The following is a 19,198-nucleotide window of genomic DNA, read 5'->3' as shown; positions in this document are numbered from 1 at the left end:
CCATGGGCCCATAGCCCACAGGCAAACATGGAGAATGTTCTGTGCTGCTGTTCTCCATCCATACTACTTCTCTTTCTGCCTTACGCTATCCATGCCAACATGGGCTTCGCAATTCCAGGCATAAACATGTTGGAAAGATACACTAACATTCCAGTCAACAGATAGGGAACAGGCTTTGTTTCTCATTCCGTTTTCTCAGCCTTTGTTGGAGGTGACCTTGAATGTTTCAGAGATGGGGGCAGGTGTGAGCACTCCATTCCCCTCCCCTCAGCTGGGGGTCATGCTGCAAAAATTGTTTCCTGAGAGCCGAGAAGGCGCCCCAGGCCAGTGTCACAAGATCTGTCCTATTGACCTGAGTCTTCAGGATGGAAGATTCTGTCCCCTGTTTCCTCCTCCCGATGTTTCCACCTGAGGGTGTCCCCCCTGGCTGTGACAATTTGATCACAGCCAGCCAGTTGCCGGGTGAACCTGGTGTGTGATTCATCACCACCAGCAGAGACAGTGATGCAAAACATAATGTCCTTCAATACTTTTCTGCAGGGTTCGGAAACCTGTGCGCTCAGTGTGGAAAAGAAATGAATCACCTGAAGGAAATTCATTCAGCTGTCTTATCCCTACAGAGAGCCCAACAGGACATACACAGGTAACCATTTTCCCTCATCAAATCTATGATCTTAATGGGCTAAAAATAACGTGTGGCATTTAATTCCTCCACTGCAACCTTTGGAGCGTCCTCATCAGCTGCAGAGGTGCAGTTAATAACTGTTTCAATAGCTAACCTATTAACACACTGGAAAGGCAAAGCCACTCCCTACTTGAAACAGTGAGGAAATCTTGTTCTCTCAAGACTCTCTTTATGGGGCAAAAGGCATCACCTCAGCATGTTAAGCATCTCTGGGCACTCCCAACTGCAAAACAGCTGCAGAAGTTGGGAAGGGCTGGGCCTGGCTATAAATAAGTCTCTGCTAGGCAAGAAGGTATTGGGGGGTGTGTGTGGGGGTGTGTGTGTGTGTGGGTGTGGGGGTGTGTGTGTGGGGGGGGGGTGGGTGTGTGTGGGTGTGTGTCTCTTCCCTTCTCATCAAGGATGTTATGGATTTGCTCAGTTTGCTGCAGAGATGCAGGTGTGTGGTCTGAAAACTGGGTTCCATGGGTGAAAAGGAGTAAATTCATGCTTTTTGTATAAAATGCTAATTGCTGCCTGAGGTAAGCAGTGAGCACACCTGCTTAACCTACTGCTGGCAAAGGGCTTTGCCCCGCAGACTCCCGTGGGCAGGTATTAACTGCTATATCCACTCCAGGGAGCCCTGCTGATTCCCCTCTGCATGAGGAGTATTATCCAGCCCTCCCGAGGCATCAGTGGGGTGGGTTCACACATGAAGCCCACCGTTTCTGGATGCCAGAGCCATCGATGACAGCTTTAGCTTTTCTCTGTTGTTCTTGGGGGTGTCCAGGGCAAGTTCTTGCATTTTGGGAAGGTTAGGGCATAGGTTTGTGAGTGGGTGCTGGATGAAGAGATTTCTTGGGGTTTGTGCCCTTTCAGCTTCTCATGCCAACCAGGATGCTCTGTCTGATCCAACAGCAGCCAGAAGTACTTATCTTTCTGTTAAAAAGAGTGGAGGTAAACTCTGCAAGGCACAGTGCTGTACCTGTGAGGGTGTCTCTGCAGTAGGGGGATCCCTCCCAGTGTGGAGGCAGTGGGTACACACACACGTGTGAATGCACACCTCCCTACGACACACAAATAAACATCCTGTTTTCTTTTCCAGAAACCTCAGTGCTCTGAACAAAAAGTCCTTCCACAGAAAGGTCTCTTCTGAAAGCTTCCTCCTGGACTCTCGCTGTTGGTTTCTCCTCTGCATCTTTCTTACATGTCAACTATTCATTAATTATGTCTTCAAATAAAATCACTACGTTTGGCAGCAATAATGATTACTGGCTGCAGGAGAGGGGCCACTCACACAAGGAGCCCAGCGAGGCACCAAAGCACTTTAGAACCAATGCGGCAGAGGTGGAAGAAAGTTGAAAAACGAGGTTTAAAAGGGACCTACGAACCTGCAAAACTTTGTTCCTGCAGATAATGTCATTTTTTGCCTTTTACATGTACATCTTCAAGGACCTCTTAACCTGTACGGGCCTTAATGCTGAAGCCAAATGTAGCTTTAATTGTGCAATTTGTTTTCTATGTCTTGTCATTTACTGATGCAATTAATAATTACTCAGCAGTATTGGTACCCCCAAAATGGTAAACACTCCAGCGTTTTGGAAAGCTCATGCTGGTCTGGGTCATAGCTCTATGAGTGAGGGAGTGCAGTTGGGGAGCTGTAAACAACTGGTGTCCACGGTGCCTGTCCGGCTGCCTTTAATTATGGGAGGGAGCACACTTGGTCCAAAAAATCCATCCCTGGGATATTAAGTCATGATCTGTTTTGTCAGCACACACAGAGTGGGACCTCAGGATGTGTTTTATTTCCCATTTGACAGGAACTGTAAATATGCACAATTTCCTAGAACTTTCCTCTTTAGGAAATGGGAAGTGTTCAGTGAAAGCTCCTCGTCTGGTTACGGAGCTGACCGGTGTCCTGGACCAGGCCCATCGAGTGTAATGTCAGACATGTCTGTTTGTAAAACCTGGTCACTTATTATTATTGTTATTATTTGCTATATGGCTGTTTTATATCACACACTAGCATTGTAGAGAGGAATCCACTGCCCCAAGGATAGGTGAGAAGGATGGGAGTGATATAGGTGTACATGTGTTCGGTCATAGGCACATTTATTGTCAGGAAAGAGGAAGGGTTTTGCCACTGCATTGTTCAACTGTTAATAGTCTTCCTATTTTACACCATTTTTTAAAGATTTGCAATATTTTCTGTAGACTGCAGACAATACTAAGCCTTTCTTTTCTGGCCTGAAGTAGTTCCAAGTGGTAAGTACTGCTATATATACAGCCTTAAAATACTTAGTGATGGTGCCAGTCTGGGCTATCTTTCAATGTAAATGTTTCCAAATTTTTAAGTACATTCCTCATCGTATTCCCCGTTAGGGGAAACCTGTTTGTGCTTGATATGTTGAAATAAAACAACACACAACTTTCAATGGCAGTCTATCTGACAAATTATGTGTGTGTTTGAACTTGGTTTTATGTTTTATAGTAATTTACAAGTAAACAACTCTTAGGCCATGCTTTTTAGAGGAAAAGCTACAGCAGAAGACCTTCAAGAATCTGTCATGGGCCATAAGTTAGAACAGCAATAGCACTTTAATATCCCTTTGGCTCAAATTCTCCATGTCTTCTAATTGTAGCAACTTCCTCAAAATAGAAAGAAAAATGGTTGCCTTGATTTTCACTGTCATACATGTAAACGTACAGGCTTCTCTTGGACTTGGAAAACCACTAAGGAGCTAACTTGATGATAGAAAGCAGATAGGTCCATGGAGAGAACCACATAGAATCATGAACAGACGGGATAAGTATCTGGCATCTGGAAGCCAACATTCAAGAAGTAGATCACAAATAATAAAGGATGAGAGTGACTTCGTTATTAGGAAAAGTCTCCAGAAAACTCAACAATTCTTCATTCTTGAGAAATCATCTTTGAAGAATGACAACATTATTCACCCAGATTGGGTGCCTTTTTGAAGGAGATCATCCTAGTGACTCCTTTCAGAGGAAGTGTGACGTGTGCTACACACGGTGTAAACCTCGGTGAGAGGGGGTGCCCCTGGCCTCTGCCTGTGAAAGAATGTCCATCCACTAATAATGCCCGCCTGGCGATGCAAAGTCCCATATGCACCTTGGAAGTGTTTGCTCCTAATGCTGTGCAAACACGTCTGCTAATTTCCTGCCTAAATCTCCCTGTGAATGCTTCAGCAAGTCAACACGTCTCCAGCCTGTCAGCACAGCCATCCTCATCACACACATCCCTCTGTGGGACCACGTATTTGAGTTACTGATAGGAGCCTCTTCTCTTCTGCAGGGATATTTATGTCTCTTGGGTACAAATGTATTCTTTGTTTGAGAAATAGTTACATTAGAAAATAAATAACTAAATAAATCCCCAAACCCACCTGAACCAAAGAGAAGCAGCGCTTAACAGGAAGCCTTCAGTAGGTGTAAAGCAAATGCTTGAAATTCTTTGGATCTTTTCCATTTTACCAAACTACGCACCCACAGGGATTTCACTGGGACTTGTTCCTGCAGTTCAATAAAAACAAGAGCTGTTACCACAAGAGGAGCAGTTCAATGAAAGAAGCTATTAACCTACATAAACTATGCATCATCAGAGCAGTGTTTGCAACACTTACTGCTGCTGCCGCAGGGGATTAAAAAATAATCCAAAAAGGAACAATCTATAAATCATTGTGCCATTAATTTTAATCCAATTTCAACAACTGGAGGTGAATGTTCCTACATGCCAGTTATGTGCACCTAGAGGATGAAAGGTATTCGTGAGCAAAATCATGGCCAGAAATGTTATTTCTGCAGGAGGAATAACTGCCGTTGAAAAAGTTCAGAACTCTTTCAGGACTTCAGAAAACCCTCCTTTTCGTGATCAGCGAACAACACGTGAGCTGTGGGTGGAGACGCGAATCGGCCCATTTCCGAATATGGTTTCCTCCCGCTCTAATAGGTGCAAAGCGTGGTACCAGGGCATGTCCTAAGGCACGACGTGGTCCCCCTCGACTCCAGAGGGTGGGCAGTGTGCCACCGGGGTACGCGCTCTCCGGTGGTCCCGCTTCTCTCCGAGGGGTTTGCGGCCCCGTAGCGGCGGGGGCGGAAGGCGGCGGCCCGCCCCCGGGGGCGGATAAAGAGACGGCACCGCCCTGCGGGACTGTCGAGCGGAGCGCAGCGCAGCGCGCAGTGGGGCCGCGCCGGGCGCTGCTATGGGAGCCGGAGCGGTGACGGGGCTGCTGCTGGTGGGTGCCGGGGTCGGGTCGGGACGGGGCTTGGCGGGGGGGGGAATTTCTCTGGCTGGGGCCGCTGTTCGCGGGCAGGGGCTTTTCCTCCACCTGTTTGCGGCGAGTGGGGGCTGGCACCTGGCCGCAGCCAGCCCCCAAATCCCTCCTTTGGAGAGGGGGCGGAAAAAAAAAAGTCTTCCTCCAAGTCCCGTCTGGAGGAGCCTGGCGGGGTTTTCTGTCCTCCTTTTCCTCAACAGACTTTAGTAGCTCCTCTTAACTTTTTTTTCGTGTTGCTTGTAGTTTCGGGAATCCTGAGTTAATGCAGCTCTCCTAGACCTAAAAAGGTTAAGGAAGCGCAGCTGTCGTGGATTAAACCTAACTCTTTCCTCTCTCCTCGGAAAAAAGAAAATTACAAGTCAGGCGTGAGCTCTCTGATAGCCCTCACGTTATCCGATTCTGAAATTGGTGGTTTTCTCAACTACGCGATCGTGGGGAAAACTTTCCGTCCCCCGAGGAGAGAGTTGAAAGAGTGGAGCTGCGGGAGCCGGGGAGTGTCAGTTTCAGTTTAGAAGTTGGCAATTAGCGACGGGGAGCTCCGCGGCCGCCCCTTCCCCTCCTCCTGCCTCTGTGTTTTAGCACTTTCTCTCGCGTGTGCGCCCTGAGTGAGGGATGTACCTCGGCGGCCGAAACCGGCGGCGTGTGGGCTCCCCGCTCGTCTCCTTGCGAAGCACCTGGCCTCCGGGTGCTGGCAGCCGGTCCTCGCCCCGCTGAGCCTTGCCGAGGTGCGCATCCCGCGGGTGCCTTAAAAAACAAACAAAAAAACCCCGAAAAAATCCTAATGCTCCTGTGGCTACAGTAAGTTATTTTTCTTAATGACTCAACTACTTGCCTTCTGATGAAGATTACAGAGCCAGCGAGAAATGCTGGATGACGTCTCTGGGGCGTCTCCTCCATTTTGCTGGAGGAAGACTAAGGCTGACCCTCCTGAATTAAGATGGGAGGAGGGAGAAAGGAATCCCTCGTACACAGCAGAAACCTCGGCCTCTGAGGTTCACTTGCAGTGAATTAGTAAAAAGAAAATGGAAGTTTAAAAAGGAGGTGGGGAACTGGGGCAGTAATTGCCTAAAACCCATCAGCCGCTGCAAGGTGCTGCTCTAACCCCAGCTTTGTGATTGTAATTATGGCTGTGAGCGGCACATTTAGCAGAAATTAGTTTGGGTTTCCTTTGTGGCTTCCCATGAACTTCTGAATGTGTTTTCAAGTCTTTACAGGAACATCTCCCCGCGATGGTTATCGTCCTAGGAGGATGAATCACTCCAACACCTGTTTGTCTCTGCTGCAGGTTACTCTGCTGATAATGCCTGGAACCGGAGCACAGGACTGTGGGGAGGGGGAATACCTACATGCAGGTCACTGCTGCCTATTTTGTCCGGCAGGTAAGACTTCAGGCAGTTATAGCTGCTATCAGCCATATTTTTTTCCTCATGAAGGTGACTGCATCACTACTGGTGGTTTTGTGTTTTTTTACATTGTATCCGGTGAAAGTGTAAGCCAAGCTGGAGCTATGATGGCTTCTTGGTGCTGCTAAGGCCCGGCTCCATTTTGAAGTGAGAGTCCCTTGTGCAATCGGTGATGACTGGGAGAGGTGCCTTGGCAGCAAGCCAGGAATCCTCTGCCTGCTGTTGAGGATAAAGTCTTCGAAGTTGGATGATGTGTTGCGGTTTGGTGTTTTTTTTTAAAAAAAAAAAAAGAAACAAAACAAAAAAACACCACAACAAACTTCAGTTGCACAAAGAACAGGCCTAGGGGAATTCTGATATTTCTGTGTCTGTAGGTAAAACTTTGGTTTGCCTTTGCTGTCCCCTCCTTGCTCAATGTGTGCAGAGTTAACAAGCTTCTTGCCAAGCAGCACCCTGCCCTTAGATAGTATTGGAGGGCTCTCTGGTGTTTAAGATACTTCAAAGGAGAAGAGATGTTGTTATGAGCAATTCTCCCTGTGCCTGCTCTGCTCCTTCAGAGGAGATGGTGCTGGCCGCATGGGTGACTCCCAAGTGCCTCTGTAAGTCATCCTTGTCCCCAGTGTGTCCTGGCAGAGGCCTGGCTGGATGCCTCATCTTCCACCGCTCCCTGTCTGAGCGGCAAGCTATGAATGTGCCTGCTGTGCCACTCGGTTCATGTGGCACACCACTCACTTGCAAGGAGGGGTTGAACTTCCACCAAAAATGACTTTGTGCTGCAGAATCCTGTTATAGTCCTTGGCCTGTTAAATGATCCCTTGAGGCTGCTGCTTCTTCTCCTCTTCCACAGGTACTTATGTTGCTCAGCACTGCAGCGCTCCGCACTCGAGAGGAAAATGCGTTCCTTGCACTGAAGGAGAGAGTTATACTGCCCATGAGAACGGTTTGGAAGAATGCTTGTCATGCAGACAGTGCAAAGATGGTACCAAGCACAGTTTTGATGAAACCTTAACCCTTTTCCCCTTCTTTAATGTGGAAAGTCCTGTCCTGTGTTTTTGGGGTTTTTTGCGTGTTGGTCATTGACAATATTGAATTTATAAATAAGTTGCCTTTATGGCCTGAATATAATTTTTGCACTGCTGTAGAGTCACAAATTTTTTATTTACTTTGTAACTTATATTTTATTTTTAGATCAGATAACTTTGAGACCCTGCACTCTGATGCATGATACTGAATGCCAATGCAAACAAGGGTATTTCTGCCCTGCCGAGGGCTGTGAAATATGTCAGAGATGCAGCACAATGTAAGTTTGATAATGAATGCAAGTGAGTGTTTTCCTTTTAGGGAATGTTAGGGCTGTGGCCCAATCTATGCCAATATCTAAAACAACAGGCTGTAAATAATTGCCCTGAAGCCAAATGGTATTATTCATGCATCTAGATTTTAGGTGTCAAAGTACATGAGATTGAGACCTAGAAAGATATGAGTTTTGGTATAGTTGTACTTGTTGCTTATGGCTGTAAGCTTACACTTTTCATGTCTTCAAATTACTACTTCCCCATGTACACACCTGAATGAGCTTTGCAGCAGCCACTCTAAAATTTCGGAAGGTAGAACCACCTGCTTAAGGAAACTAACTGTGCATGAATAATGCATCTACTCTGGGCTTTTTTCCTGCCACTTAAAGCTCATGTATGTTAGCCTCTATCTGCTTTGCTTCTATTTAATCTTGTAGTCTTATCTTGGGTTGTTTAAAGGTGCACTTTAACAAAGTTATCTGTTTATGCATCTATACATCTGTTCATGTATCTAAGCTCTGCCTGAAAAAAATCAGGCCTGGTCAAAGCTGTATATTGCTCTGGAAATGTTGATAGAACCCTGTGTTGCCATCCACTTCAGGTGTCCGGATGGGAAAGAAATCGTGCAGAATTGCAATGCTACTATGGACCTAGGATGTGGCTCACCTGGTCAAGGTCTGGTACACAAATATCACTTGACTTGGGCTGTTGGATCTGAGGCTTCAGGCTAATAACACCAGAGCTGTCTGTAAAACAGTGGTTTGAACCACTGTAACATGTTCAAGAGCTTCTGTATTTTGGTCTGGGAATTACTTCCTAGAGACAAGGTCTCAAAAGGGTTGGTGTGACAAACCATCTTAAATGTCACTCAATGACAAGCTACACATATTGCCAGGGTTTTCAAAGTTGCAACAGTGACACCATTGAAAGTTACTGGTGATGCAAAGATGTCATTTGTGTTTTCCATGTCTGAAAAGCTGTGTATGGGGTGGCTTTCTGTTCTGCTGGGAGATAGCTTCTGCCGGACCAGAGAAAGAAGGAACTCGCACTACCAACACTACAGCACCTGAAACTCACTGCCATCTTGGCATGCTTGTTTCACTCTGTTAAGTGTATCTTCAGAAAGCCTTTTAGAACTTGAATTGCAGCTTCTGATTGCAGAATCCCCCTTTGGGATAATGATGTGCAGTGCAAACAAGTACTTGCATGTTCAGGTCAGCTGATAGTCCTGGTGCCTTTTCCAGGACAAGCTAGCTGTGTCACTGTACTGGTGCTGAGCTTAGGCTGTTCTCTAGAACAGCAGGGAAGATTTGCACTTAAGAATATTGTGCTTGGGGACTGCTTCAGTACTAATTTTATTCCTTTTTCCTTTGCAGGAAGCACAGCTTTTGTTTGGATTATTGTGGTTATTTTGGTGGTTGGTGGTGCTTTGTTGCTGTTATTTGTAATTAGAAAGCTGAGGAATGGTAAAGGTAACTGCTTGATTACTATCCATAAACTTTCCAGAACTAGGCAGAACATTCACTAAGGCTATCTGTGGTTTTTGTGATACCTTAAAGACACCTGTTTTAAGCTCTAGCTCATTTAGTATGTGATTTGATTAATTAACTCCTGTATAATGGAGATCTGTTTTGTTCAGTAAACAAAATGCACAAAAATTTAACTGTGAGCTTTCTTACTTTGCTGACAGATGCCTTTGCTTCAAAGCAAGATTAGCATAAGGTCCTTAAAAGGACTTTTGCTATCCATTTGCATTGTGTTGGCAAAGAGTGAGAAAAATCTGTATGTGAGCTCAGACATATGGGGTGAGAAGTAGCAACTAATTAGATCATTAACTACTTTCATTCATTGTGTTTGGCTGTGATTTTTTTTTTTTCTACAAATTGTTGCCCTTAACATGACTGTTAGATTGGTAAGTCCTGTGTGACTTAATTTTATTTTTTAGTGGAAATGTCGATGTTTTCCTGAAAAACTTTTCTTTCCTCTACTGCATATTAAAGTGTTTTTGCAACTAGCTTAGTTAGAATAATTATTTTGAATGTTAACTTTTTCCAAATCATGTCTTCCTGATTGTATTGCAGTAAAGAAAATTTGTGCCTTCTCTTTTATATTGCAATAGCCCACAAAAATGCTAAGAAGCATCAGCTGGAGTGGGGGAGGTTGAGAGAGTGGCTTAAAAGCCAAACCGCATCTTGTGGTCTGTACTTTACTAAGTGGGACTCTTCAGCCCCTGTATGAAGGCACAGTATCAGTGCTGTTGGTGGAAGCTAAGGGTAGTACTCTCATGAAATGTATGACAAGTCAAGGAAAGTAAATGGCTTGTATTAGAGCTTTGGTTTATGTTACGAATGTGCCTACCGCATATAAATCTTGTGCGAATTCAGCTATGTTTAAGTTGCTGCAATTCCAAAGAGTTTCTTAGACATTCATCTTGTTTTCCAGCTGCTTCACCTGATAAAGATGCAGAGAAAGGTCTGGTAAGTATATGATGGATCAATTTCTGCAGCTTAATTGTGCACTGTGTAATTGTACCAGATAGACAGCTCTCAATTTCTTGTCTCACTGTAGACCTCTGGTAGGATGCATTCCTGTGATGCAACAAGTTGTGATTCATACAGGGCCAGAAATTAGCAAGAGCCTGATGTGTTTGTTAGCTGCATGTGTCCACTGCAGTTAGCCTTTCCTGTGCTTCCCGTGGAAGTATTCCAGAGCCTGTGGCCAGGATGTTTTGAAAGTGGAAAAAAATTAAGGCTAAGTGCAAGCTTTCACTTCAAACTGTCTGCATAGTGATGGTCTAGCTTTCCTTGCATATTGACAACAATGTTACTTGTTCATAAGACTTACTCGTCTTGAGCCAGCAAAGTGACTGAGTCTTCCTGCCCTTGGGTTCTTTTCACAAGCTACAGACCAGGACCTGGCAGTATAACTTCTTGGCCCTAGATAGTCCTCTATGACAAGGGGTTCAGGGCTCAGAGCATATCAGTTCAGAAGTACATCCCAGAAAAAGGGTTTACCAACCTAAGGCTGGCTGCTGGCATATGTTGAACTTCAAAGCTAGGTTCACCCTGGCCTCCTGTAGTCAAACACTATTTCAGAACCTTACTGTTTCAGTCTAAAAAGATTATTGCTAGTCTAGCGTTTTGCAAGATAAATACAAGACTAGCTTGTATTTAGCTAGTGTACCTTAACTCCTCTATTTAGAAGCTACATTCCTAACAGCACAGTGAAGCAAAAATAAGCTCATCTTCACTAGTGTAAGTTAATGATGCGTAATGCCAAGCTGTAAAACAAATGTTTGTCTTGATAAGCATCTAAGAAAAGCATCCAGATTCCTCTTGTAGCACATGTACAGCACCTTTTTCTCCCTGCTGCCTTTCTTGACCCCTACCCAATGCATGTACTACTCGCTTGGTGCGTGAGCTCTTGTCTAATCTTACTAGTTAGACATTTCAAGTAAATAAATGCATCTTATGTCACAAATACTTGAAGATGGAAGAAACAGAATTGAAAGATCTGTTAAAAACATCACCTTAAACTCTTTTCTTTTTTTAAGGTCCATAAGTGTCTCAAATATGTGAATCACCCATGGGTTTTTGTTGGGTTGTGTCTCCCCCCAAGCCCTGGCCAGATCTGCAGCACTTTGTGCATTCGTAGAAGCTGATGAAGAAACATGACAGAAAACCTGGTCATAATGCTGTAGCATAGGAATAGGCAAATATAGCACTCTTTATTTTGAATAAAATGGTAGTAGAATAATGCAAGCTCTGAGGGAAGAGTTGCCACAGCCTTGAGTTGCAATGCCTGCGCACTTGGAGTCCTCATGCTACTGTAACAAAAACCGTATTTGCCAAGGAGAGTTACACTGATGCAGTCCTGAGACTGGGCATGTTAGCACCAACACACAGTCCTTTGCAGAGTACCAGGGAACTTACGCTGCTGTAAAAAAACAACCCCACAAGCAAAACAAAACCAAACTAGCTGATACTTTATTTCATTTCAAAATAGCTGACTAATAACTGCTGCTCTATGCTGTGTACCTTCAGTTGCTCAGTTAACTATTTAAGAACTAGTCTGTATAAATAGAATCAACTTGTTTAACCTGTGTGCACCCTTAAAGAAAAAGTCGATTCAATGAGGATGATGTACAACTACTATGTGTGATGTGTGGGGTGGTTCCCCTCATATCCCTGCTTACGCATGTTAGTCACATGGTGGTGTCACACTTGGGTCACTGACCTTGTGCAAACAGAAATCACACTGGCTTATGCTCATGGGGGAGCTGTACGGAAGTCTCATTGGAAAAAGTCACTCCTGGCCCTCATTTCCCACCTTTAAAAACAAAAATTAAAAATTCTAAAGCTTTAGAACTTTTAAAGTTTTAGGACTAGATGATATACTAGATAGAGGCTGGTCTGCTTTGTACTTGTACTGCTCTTGATGAGTTGGAGCTGTATGTCCTGGCATATGCTTGTTTAATATACTGACAATGCTAAAAATGATGTAGCCCTTCTCACTTGCTTCCCTCTTTGTCCCCTTGCAAAAGCTATGCAATGTACACTGGTGCTCACTGGCTTCTTTCAACTGATTCTTGTTTGTGAATCTACCAGAGAAACAAATCCATCCAATAAAAGTCCAAGCTAGTTCACTTACATGGAGCTGATACGCTAGTATCAGCTTGGCAAAAGCTCTGAGAGCATCAGCCTTGATACAATGATAGGCTTGAGGCCCCTATTGCTGTTAAGTCAGCTCAGGTGCAGCAAGGCAGTTTAATTTCCTCTGGCCACAGGAGGGGTGTATGCCTTCCATACCTAGAGAGGAACATGCAGCAGTACTTGCCAGTGAAAACATCAGGAAAAGTTTGCTGCGTTTGTTATGGAGGTAGCCTGTGAGCCTTACTCCACAGTCCAGTGGGAGAAGAACATCCAGCGAAGCGGGGAGTTTAGGCTCTGAAAACATTTAACGTCCAAGCCTATGAAGACTGTAATTTTTGCATGTTTGTAACTTCACCAAATTAGTAGTTCTGCTATTATTTCTCTGACATCTGGTGACTTCAAGTATTCTATATTCTTCCTCCAGACTGTCCTTGAAGGCCTACATATGAAAGATCTCTTAGAATATGTTCTTTTTCTTTGTAGGAGTCTGAGGGCAGTACTGAAAGCCTCATTTTACCAGAAGTGGAGACACCTGCAAATAATGCAAACAACCCAGAGGATGAGAACTCTGGTGAGAGCCCAGAGGACCAAGCACAAATCAACCTTAGTTTGGAAGTAAAAAAGCCGTCACCAGAGGAAAACAGTGTTGGGCTTTCTGAGCGGGGCACCATCCTGCCCAGGGTCTGGAGGCACCACATGGAAAGGTGCTGGAGGAGGATCGCTGAGTTTTCACTAGCAGCAAAAACTGGGCAGAGTCTTGCTTGCCAGCAGAATGCCCTGTCTAATGTACCAAGTGATAGGATACCAGCAAACCATACGGTAAGTGTGTGTTTGTGAAATTATCATTGTCTTTTCTCTGATAGACGTGTAATTTCAGTTGAGTTCTTAATTGTTCTTTGAGTGATAGATGCTGTTTTCAGGTAGAACAATAGGGAAGAGGAGGCTTTGCCTTAAAGTTTGATTAATAAGTATAGGAAGTGGTATCTTGGGAAAGCAAACTTCAGTCGCTCCTTTAATCTGCCTCGCTCATCTCCCTGTTCAATATTTACATAGAGGCTATTCTTTTGCAATAGCAGCAAATGTGTTGCCTTGTTGCTTCATGGCTGTTTCAGCATGCAATTTTCTTTACTCAAATACTTTCAGCTGTGCTGTGAAATCTGCCCTCCCAGCCCCCCAATTGGTGTGTGTGCTGTGGAAGCAAGCTATCAAGTAGTTCAGGAATAATGGTGAATGAAGTCCTGAGTAATGATCCAACTTTGTATTACAGGTACGAAAACGAAAATACCAAATAATTGTTAAAGATCTCTCTCAAAAAGGTAAGTATTCCATAAATTGGCAGTAGTTGGAATTTGTTTTTTTCCTGTTGACTTTAGTCTACTTAAGGAATAGCGTAGGGAGGAAAATAAGTATTGCTTAGAGCTATGAGGCTTTCAGTTTATTGTAAAATATGCTGAAACAGGATAATCACTACATTTGAGAGAAGTTGTAATCCCTGTGGTAAATTTTTCTACTTTAAAGCATGGCTTTTCTGCACAGGGGTATAATGCAGTCACACTTTGAAGAACAAGAACAGTACAAATTTTTTGTATGTTTTAAACGAGTCTGCATTGCAGCAGTGCACTCTGCCTTAATGAGTGAGGTGTAGGTCAGAGCAGGAGCTGTTTTTGTCAAATGTCTGCTCACATGGAAGACTGCATTGAATGCCCATACATCTACCTGTACCCAGCAAGTTGATGTGCTGGATGACCAAGCATTGGGTTTTGCTCGTGCTGTTCTTGGCGTGGCAAACATATACCAGTAGCATAGTGAAGTGGTTAAAGTCTACTCTTGAGTAGCTTTATTAAGCTTAAGTGAAGACATGCAGGCAAATGAAACCTTCCTCAAAACCGCTTTACTTAACGGTGTCTCATCTTAAGAGACTACTTTTGAGATTTGTAGACTGGTGCCTTTAGCATCTTAAAAGATTGCTGAGCTATTTGTCCTGCTGCTTCTTAGGTGCCAAACCTGACTGCTGTTTCGTCTGTGCTTGTATTGGATGAAAATTAATGGGAAAAGTTAGCTATGAAAAAAGATCTGTATTTTAGAACCTAAGCTGATGTGTGTTGTGTGTTTGTTTTTTCAGAACTGAGAGATAGCTTTTTGGCCTTTATAAAGGAAGTACCACCGAAAAAATGGAAGCGGCTTATGAGAACTCATCTGCCAGAAAATGATATTGTTAAAATTATTTATGACTTTCCTAATGATATAGAAGAGCAATCTTATCAGATGCTTCTCACCTGGAAAAACTCACTGGGAGAGAAACAATCTATTATTAAGTTACTGGATGAGTTAAGGTATCTAGATAACAAGGCTTATGATAACATAGTGAACACTTTAAAAAGTAATAACATTATTAGTAAAGTAGAAGTTACAGATTAATGCTTACAATGAACTTCAGAAATGCTCCTGTGTACATATGTATGTCTACAAACTTCCTGTAAATGAGGACATCAACAAACTGCTAGTAAAAATGATGGCACAGACTTGATATCCTCCTCACCTTGACATGGGGAAGCTGGAAGTGATTTAACGCCGTCGGTGTTGACACGGACTCCGGTTGTGATGTTCACTAAGGTCTTTTGAGTTATATGATATTAAACTCAGGCACCGGATGCCAGCTTGAGAGCAAGGAGCCGCAGCCCATCCTTCCCTTCCCGTGAGGCGGGACCGTGCGGTACGGGCCCGGGCGGTGGGAACGAAGAGGCTGCCGCTGTTTTTCGAGAGAATTGCAACGCTTTGGTTTCCGAAACAACAGTGTTTTGCTTTGTATCGGTATGCTCGGAACTCTTATGTTTGAAGCACAGTAATAAAAGCCTGGTCGAGCCAGAAGCTGGCGTTGACTCTTGGACCTTCTTCCGTGAGGGAGGGGAGCCCGTTGCCGGCCGGTCTGGGGCTGTGGTAAATCCCCGCCGCCCAACGGCCGCGGCTGAGGACACCCCGGCCGCGCGACGCCCGTCCAATTGCCGCCAGCTTGGCGGGAAGGCGGGGATGGGGGGGGGGGGGGGGCGGTGCTCCCCCGTTGCCGTGGTGACGCGGGGCGCCCGTCGGAAGTAACGTAGGGGCGGGCGGGGCGGGGCGGGGCGACGCTTTCCGGGCACGCTGTTGCATCAGCTTGCGAGCTGAGGGGAGGAGGAGAAGGAGGAGGCAGCAGCAGGATGGCAGCGGCCGCCGCTGAGCAGGGTAGGTCGGCGACCGAGCGTCGTCGAGGCCCGGCGAGGCGAGGCGAGGGGTCCTGCGGGGTTGTCACCGGCGCTGTGTCACGCCTCCGCCGCTGTCACGGTGTCAGGTGGGCGCCGTGACGTCAGGCGGCGGCGGGATGGGGGGCGGCTGCCGACCCACCCGCCCTGTCACGGCGGCTGAGGCGTCGGGGCGGGAAATGGCGGCTGGGGGCATTGGGGTGTTGCCCCGGCGGCCGCCTCGACGCGTCCCTTGGGGCCTGACCAGCCATCATGACACGCTCAGGGGCAGGGGCGACGTGTGAAATCCGCTGTTGGGTGGGTGTCCCTCTGCCCCTCAGTGGCAGGTGACACGTAAGCAGGTCCTGATGCCACTTCAGGGTATGGTTAGCAAGGAGTTGGAAATGTGTCTGGGTATGGATGTGGATGGGGTGGTGGGAAGCATGGATCTATAGGTGCTTCTCACCTCTCTCAAGGACCTATGGTGCTTTGCAAGACCATGGGAGGTGATCCACATCGTGCCTTGCCACTAATTTAAAGGTTAATGATGGTTTGTGGAAAAAACTTGGAGCTTCTCAGTACCGAAGTCTGGAAACAGCTGTTCTCCAGCATGGTGGGTTCGAAGAGATGTTAGGTGGCTGCTAGCCCGCTTAGTCAGTTGTGCATTTGTGACTACCTTGTCTGCTCTCTTTCACCTGCCTCTCTCTCCCTTGCTGTCTTTCCTAGTCATCTGTGTTCTCCCTTGAACTCATGTCTGAACTTTTTGACTTTTCTGGACTTTTTTTTTGTGGTCATATTTTAATGATGGGTTATTCTACGCTCTTCCATATGGAAGGAGGGCTAGGGTAGTCCTATAATTTTTGGCGCTACTGGAAAGCAAAGTAGCAAATGGAAACTTGGAATACCAGTCATACAAGTATGAAATACCATTATGGTATGTAAGGGGTTGGAAATTTCTGTCATTCCAGTTAAGGATCTGTAGATTCAGAGGTTTTTCCCCTTTTTCTTTGTTCCTGAAAGTTACTTTGCTCGTTGTTCATCGCAGGTAATGTTCCTATATAAGGAAGTCCAAAAACATTTATTGTTGTCAAGGGACTGTTTTTTTCAGATGTATTTTCAGTATCTTAGTTAAGGTAGGGGGGAAAAGACCCCCTCCAAAGCCTCAGTTCAGGTATGCTTTAAGAAACTTTCAAATTAAGTTTATTATTGGGCAAATGTTATTAGCTTTTTACTTAAGTTGTGATAGTTACATTTAGTTTCAGTTCAGGAGAAGTGGAAGTGGAACTCACAGGGCTAAAGTGAGTAGGAATGACAAGCTCTTTCTTGGTATACTCCCATCTTAAAAATCCCTGCTCTACTGAAAGAGTCTTGATCCTTGTGTGTGAGTCTTGAAAAGTCCTTTGTCTTGCTGTGTGTATGCTGTGTCTTGCATAGGTGGGATAGCTACATTGATTCAGTTCTTCTGAATTTTTTATGGAAAAGGATAATTCGTCTTAGCTGAGCAGATAGTTGGACTTCCTTCCAAAGCTACCAGAGTGGCCAGCCAGAATGATAAATGGCCAATTTACAGCTGTATTAATAATGAGACGTTACACTTATCTTTTATGAGTTGTTTTAAATTTGTGAAAGCCAAATTGGAAGAGAAATGACATTGTAAAATATTCAGAAATGTCTAAGATTTCTTCTCAGTGAATGCCTCTGCAGAAATCCCAGAACATTTCAGTTGTCATCTAATTATGACTGACAAGGTTAGCAGGTTCAGGGAAGCCCAGGAAACCTAATTTTTCCCTGAAGCAAAGTAACTCCTTGTTTTGTGTCAGCCAGCTTACTGCCTGCTTTATGGCTTTTCTGTGTTTACATTGCTGTCAACACCTTCAAGGAACAGAGGTTTTCGTTTTCAAGTTAATAAAAGTGAAAAATTTCAATCAAATTTGATATTCTGTGGGTTACACATCTTGATTAAACTTCAAAAGGTATTTTATGTGCAAATAAAACGCAGAAGTGATCTTACACCTTTGAGTCTGTGTGTTGCTGCAGTCTTGCAGGCAAATTCCAAGTATCCTTTAGTAGTGTCCGAAGTACTCCATGCATGGAAGGAAGAATGTATGACAATTATATCGCCCAAAGAGATCATACACCAGCAATTACTGTACTGTATAAGAACTGTATTAATTAACATCTACAGTGGAATTTTTTTGAAACAACTTTTTACTGCGGAGGGAGTGTTACGTTATTAACATTCATTCTTATGATTTTTTCACGGTTATTTTGATACCTCTCCAATACTTGTGCTCAGTGTTTGTTTTCTGAACGGAGTTGCCCTTGAGTGATGTGATTTGATGTCTACGGATCATTCCATTCACATGAGTTAACATTCAGTGTTATGCAACAGCTCTGTAATACTCCCGCATTTCTGTTGTCAAGAAGACACTTCCTAATGCAATTGAGTAGTAGCAACTGTAATTTTTCTGTTTGGGGAGGGGAAAAAAATTGCAGTCAGAGAGAAGGGCTATTTCTTAGCCTAGTTTCCTAAGGCAACAGGGGTAAACCAGGTGAGACCTATATATGTCCCTTGTGCCTTCTCTCTCAATAGTTTTTGAATCCATTGATTGGTATTAGTTACATTTGACAGTGGGCTGCCTCTTGCACAACATTAGCAGACTGAGCAAAGATGGATTGGAGCTGTACAGGAGGATAGGGATACTCAAGTGTATGAGGAGAGCAGATGAAACACTTTGGAGGTACCAGGAAATCTTTCAGTGGGAGTGTGTGATGAATTAAAGGCATTGTGAGATGCTGAGGCAGGGAACTGAAGGTGCAGAATATAAATCACAGGAAAACAAGATTCTGTAGATTTACTACTCTTGTTTTTAGTAGTGATATAAATGAAATCAGAACAGACTTTTATGTAAAGACAGTTTTGACTGATTTCTTTTGCTTAAAAAGAAAGAGTCTTCTGGTATACTGCCTTCCAAAGGACAGTGCTGTCATATTCATTCTTTCTTCCCAGGAGAGCACCTTGTGCTTCAGGAGAAGAGCTTTTATTTTATTAGGTCAGTCCAGTTTGGAGCTACTCACAAGAATGCCGGAAGTGAGGATGATTTTGTCTTCTATGTGCTGAAAAAGGATTCTCTGAGATAATTCCAAATTGCACTGATCACTCATCACTCTCTCAAACACAGCAAATTTGCTTGAATCTCTGCATCTGATTGCAGCAGAGAGTAGAACACACCTGTGCTAGCTTTAAGCTGGGTGTCATGGTTTGAGATGCAGCTGTCAGTCTAGAAAAGGAAGTTTGGAGCTCAGCACAGCCTGTGAAACCAAAGTGGGAAACTTGTATTGGTACAGTGAGTGTGCTGGGAGCTCGAGACTGCTGTGGCTCAGCTGCTGTTGTGCCCTGAGAAACCCTGTCAACAGCTGCTCAGGTGTGTTCATGCTGTACTGCACTTGCTGTGATGTGCAGTCATGGACATGAGTTTGGGCTGAATTTGAGTCAGTGATCAGTCTCAACATAAAGACATCCTCCTGTTAGGGCCCCTGGGCTAACTGGTTTCTTTGATGTATTGCACTTTCAAGTCTGCAGCTGCTCTTGCAACTAGACATCACGTCAAACTTTATAATTTCAGGTATTAAAGGGCATGCCAAGATTGTTCAAAGTAATTTTGGCTGCTCTGCTA

General features: G+C 44.6%; 3 protein-coding genes across 5 annotated transcripts in view; all 3 read left to right on the top strand.

The window, feature by feature from the left end:
- Window positions 1-1,902, top strand: part of OSBPL5 (oxysterol binding protein like 5) — a 62,928-nt gene extending 61,026 nt beyond the window's left edge. For both annotated transcript variants that reach the window (XM_074148592.1, XM_074148591.1), the window contains 3 exons: window positions 452-462; window positions 541-643; window positions 1,767-1,902. In XM_074148592.1, coding sequence (XP_074004693.1) covers window positions 452-462; window positions 541-643; window positions 1,767-1,902 — 250 coding nt within the window. The remainder of the gene's footprint in view (window positions 1-451; window positions 463-540; window positions 644-1,766) is intronic.
- Window positions 1,903-6,205: 4,303 nt separating this feature from the next.
- Window positions 6,206-15,172, top strand: LOC141465374 (uncharacterized). The gene is made up of 9 exons (XM_074148743.1): window positions 6,206-6,335; window positions 7,207-7,338; window positions 7,548-7,659; window positions 8,256-8,329; window positions 9,031-9,126; window positions 10,097-10,131; window positions 12,790-13,125; window positions 13,574-13,622; window positions 14,429-15,172. Exons 1-9 carry the CDS (start codon window positions 6,206-6,208, stop codon window positions 14,722-14,724), a joined length of 1,260 nt encoding a protein of 419 aa, XP_074004844.1. The 3' UTR covers window positions 14,725-15,172.
- A 246-nt stretch (window positions 15,173-15,418) lies between these two features.
- The window catches only part of CARS1 (cysteinyl-tRNA synthetase 1), a 36,763-nt gene continuing 32,983 nt past the window's right edge, over window positions 15,419-19,198 (top strand). The window contains exon 1 of one of the 2 annotated variants that reach the window (XM_074148405.1): window positions 15,419-15,525. In XM_074148405.1, the coding sequence (XP_074004506.1) occupies window positions 15,501-15,525 (25 nt within the window). In that variant the 5' untranslated portion in view covers window positions 15,419-15,500. The remainder of the gene's footprint in view (window positions 15,526-19,198) is intronic. The other variant, XM_074148404.1, reaches the window with a different exon arrangement.

Source organism: Numenius arquata, chromosome 6 (assembly GCF_964106895.1).
Source record: "Numenius arquata chromosome 6, bNumArq3.hap1.1, whole genome shotgun sequence".
NCBI lineage: Eukaryota > Metazoa > Chordata > Aves > Charadriiformes > Scolopacidae > Numenius > Numenius arquata.
The sequence above is the reverse complement of the archived record's forward strand: the minus strand, read 5'-3'. Positions and strand labels throughout refer to the sequence as shown.

Coding starts and splice junctions, on each gene's coding strand:
- LOC141465374 (XM_074148743.1), top strand. CDS start 6,206: ATGAATCACTCCAACACCTGTTTGTCTCTGCTGCAGGTTACTCTGCTG. Junction 6,336..7,206: donor CTGCCTATTTTGTCCGGCAG/GTAAGACTTCAG, acceptor CCTCTTCCACAG/GTACTTATGTTGCTCAGCAC. Junction 7,660..8,255: donor TGTCAGAGATGCAGCACAAT/GTAAGTTTGATA, acceptor CATCCACTTCAG/GTGTCCGGATGGGAAAGAAA.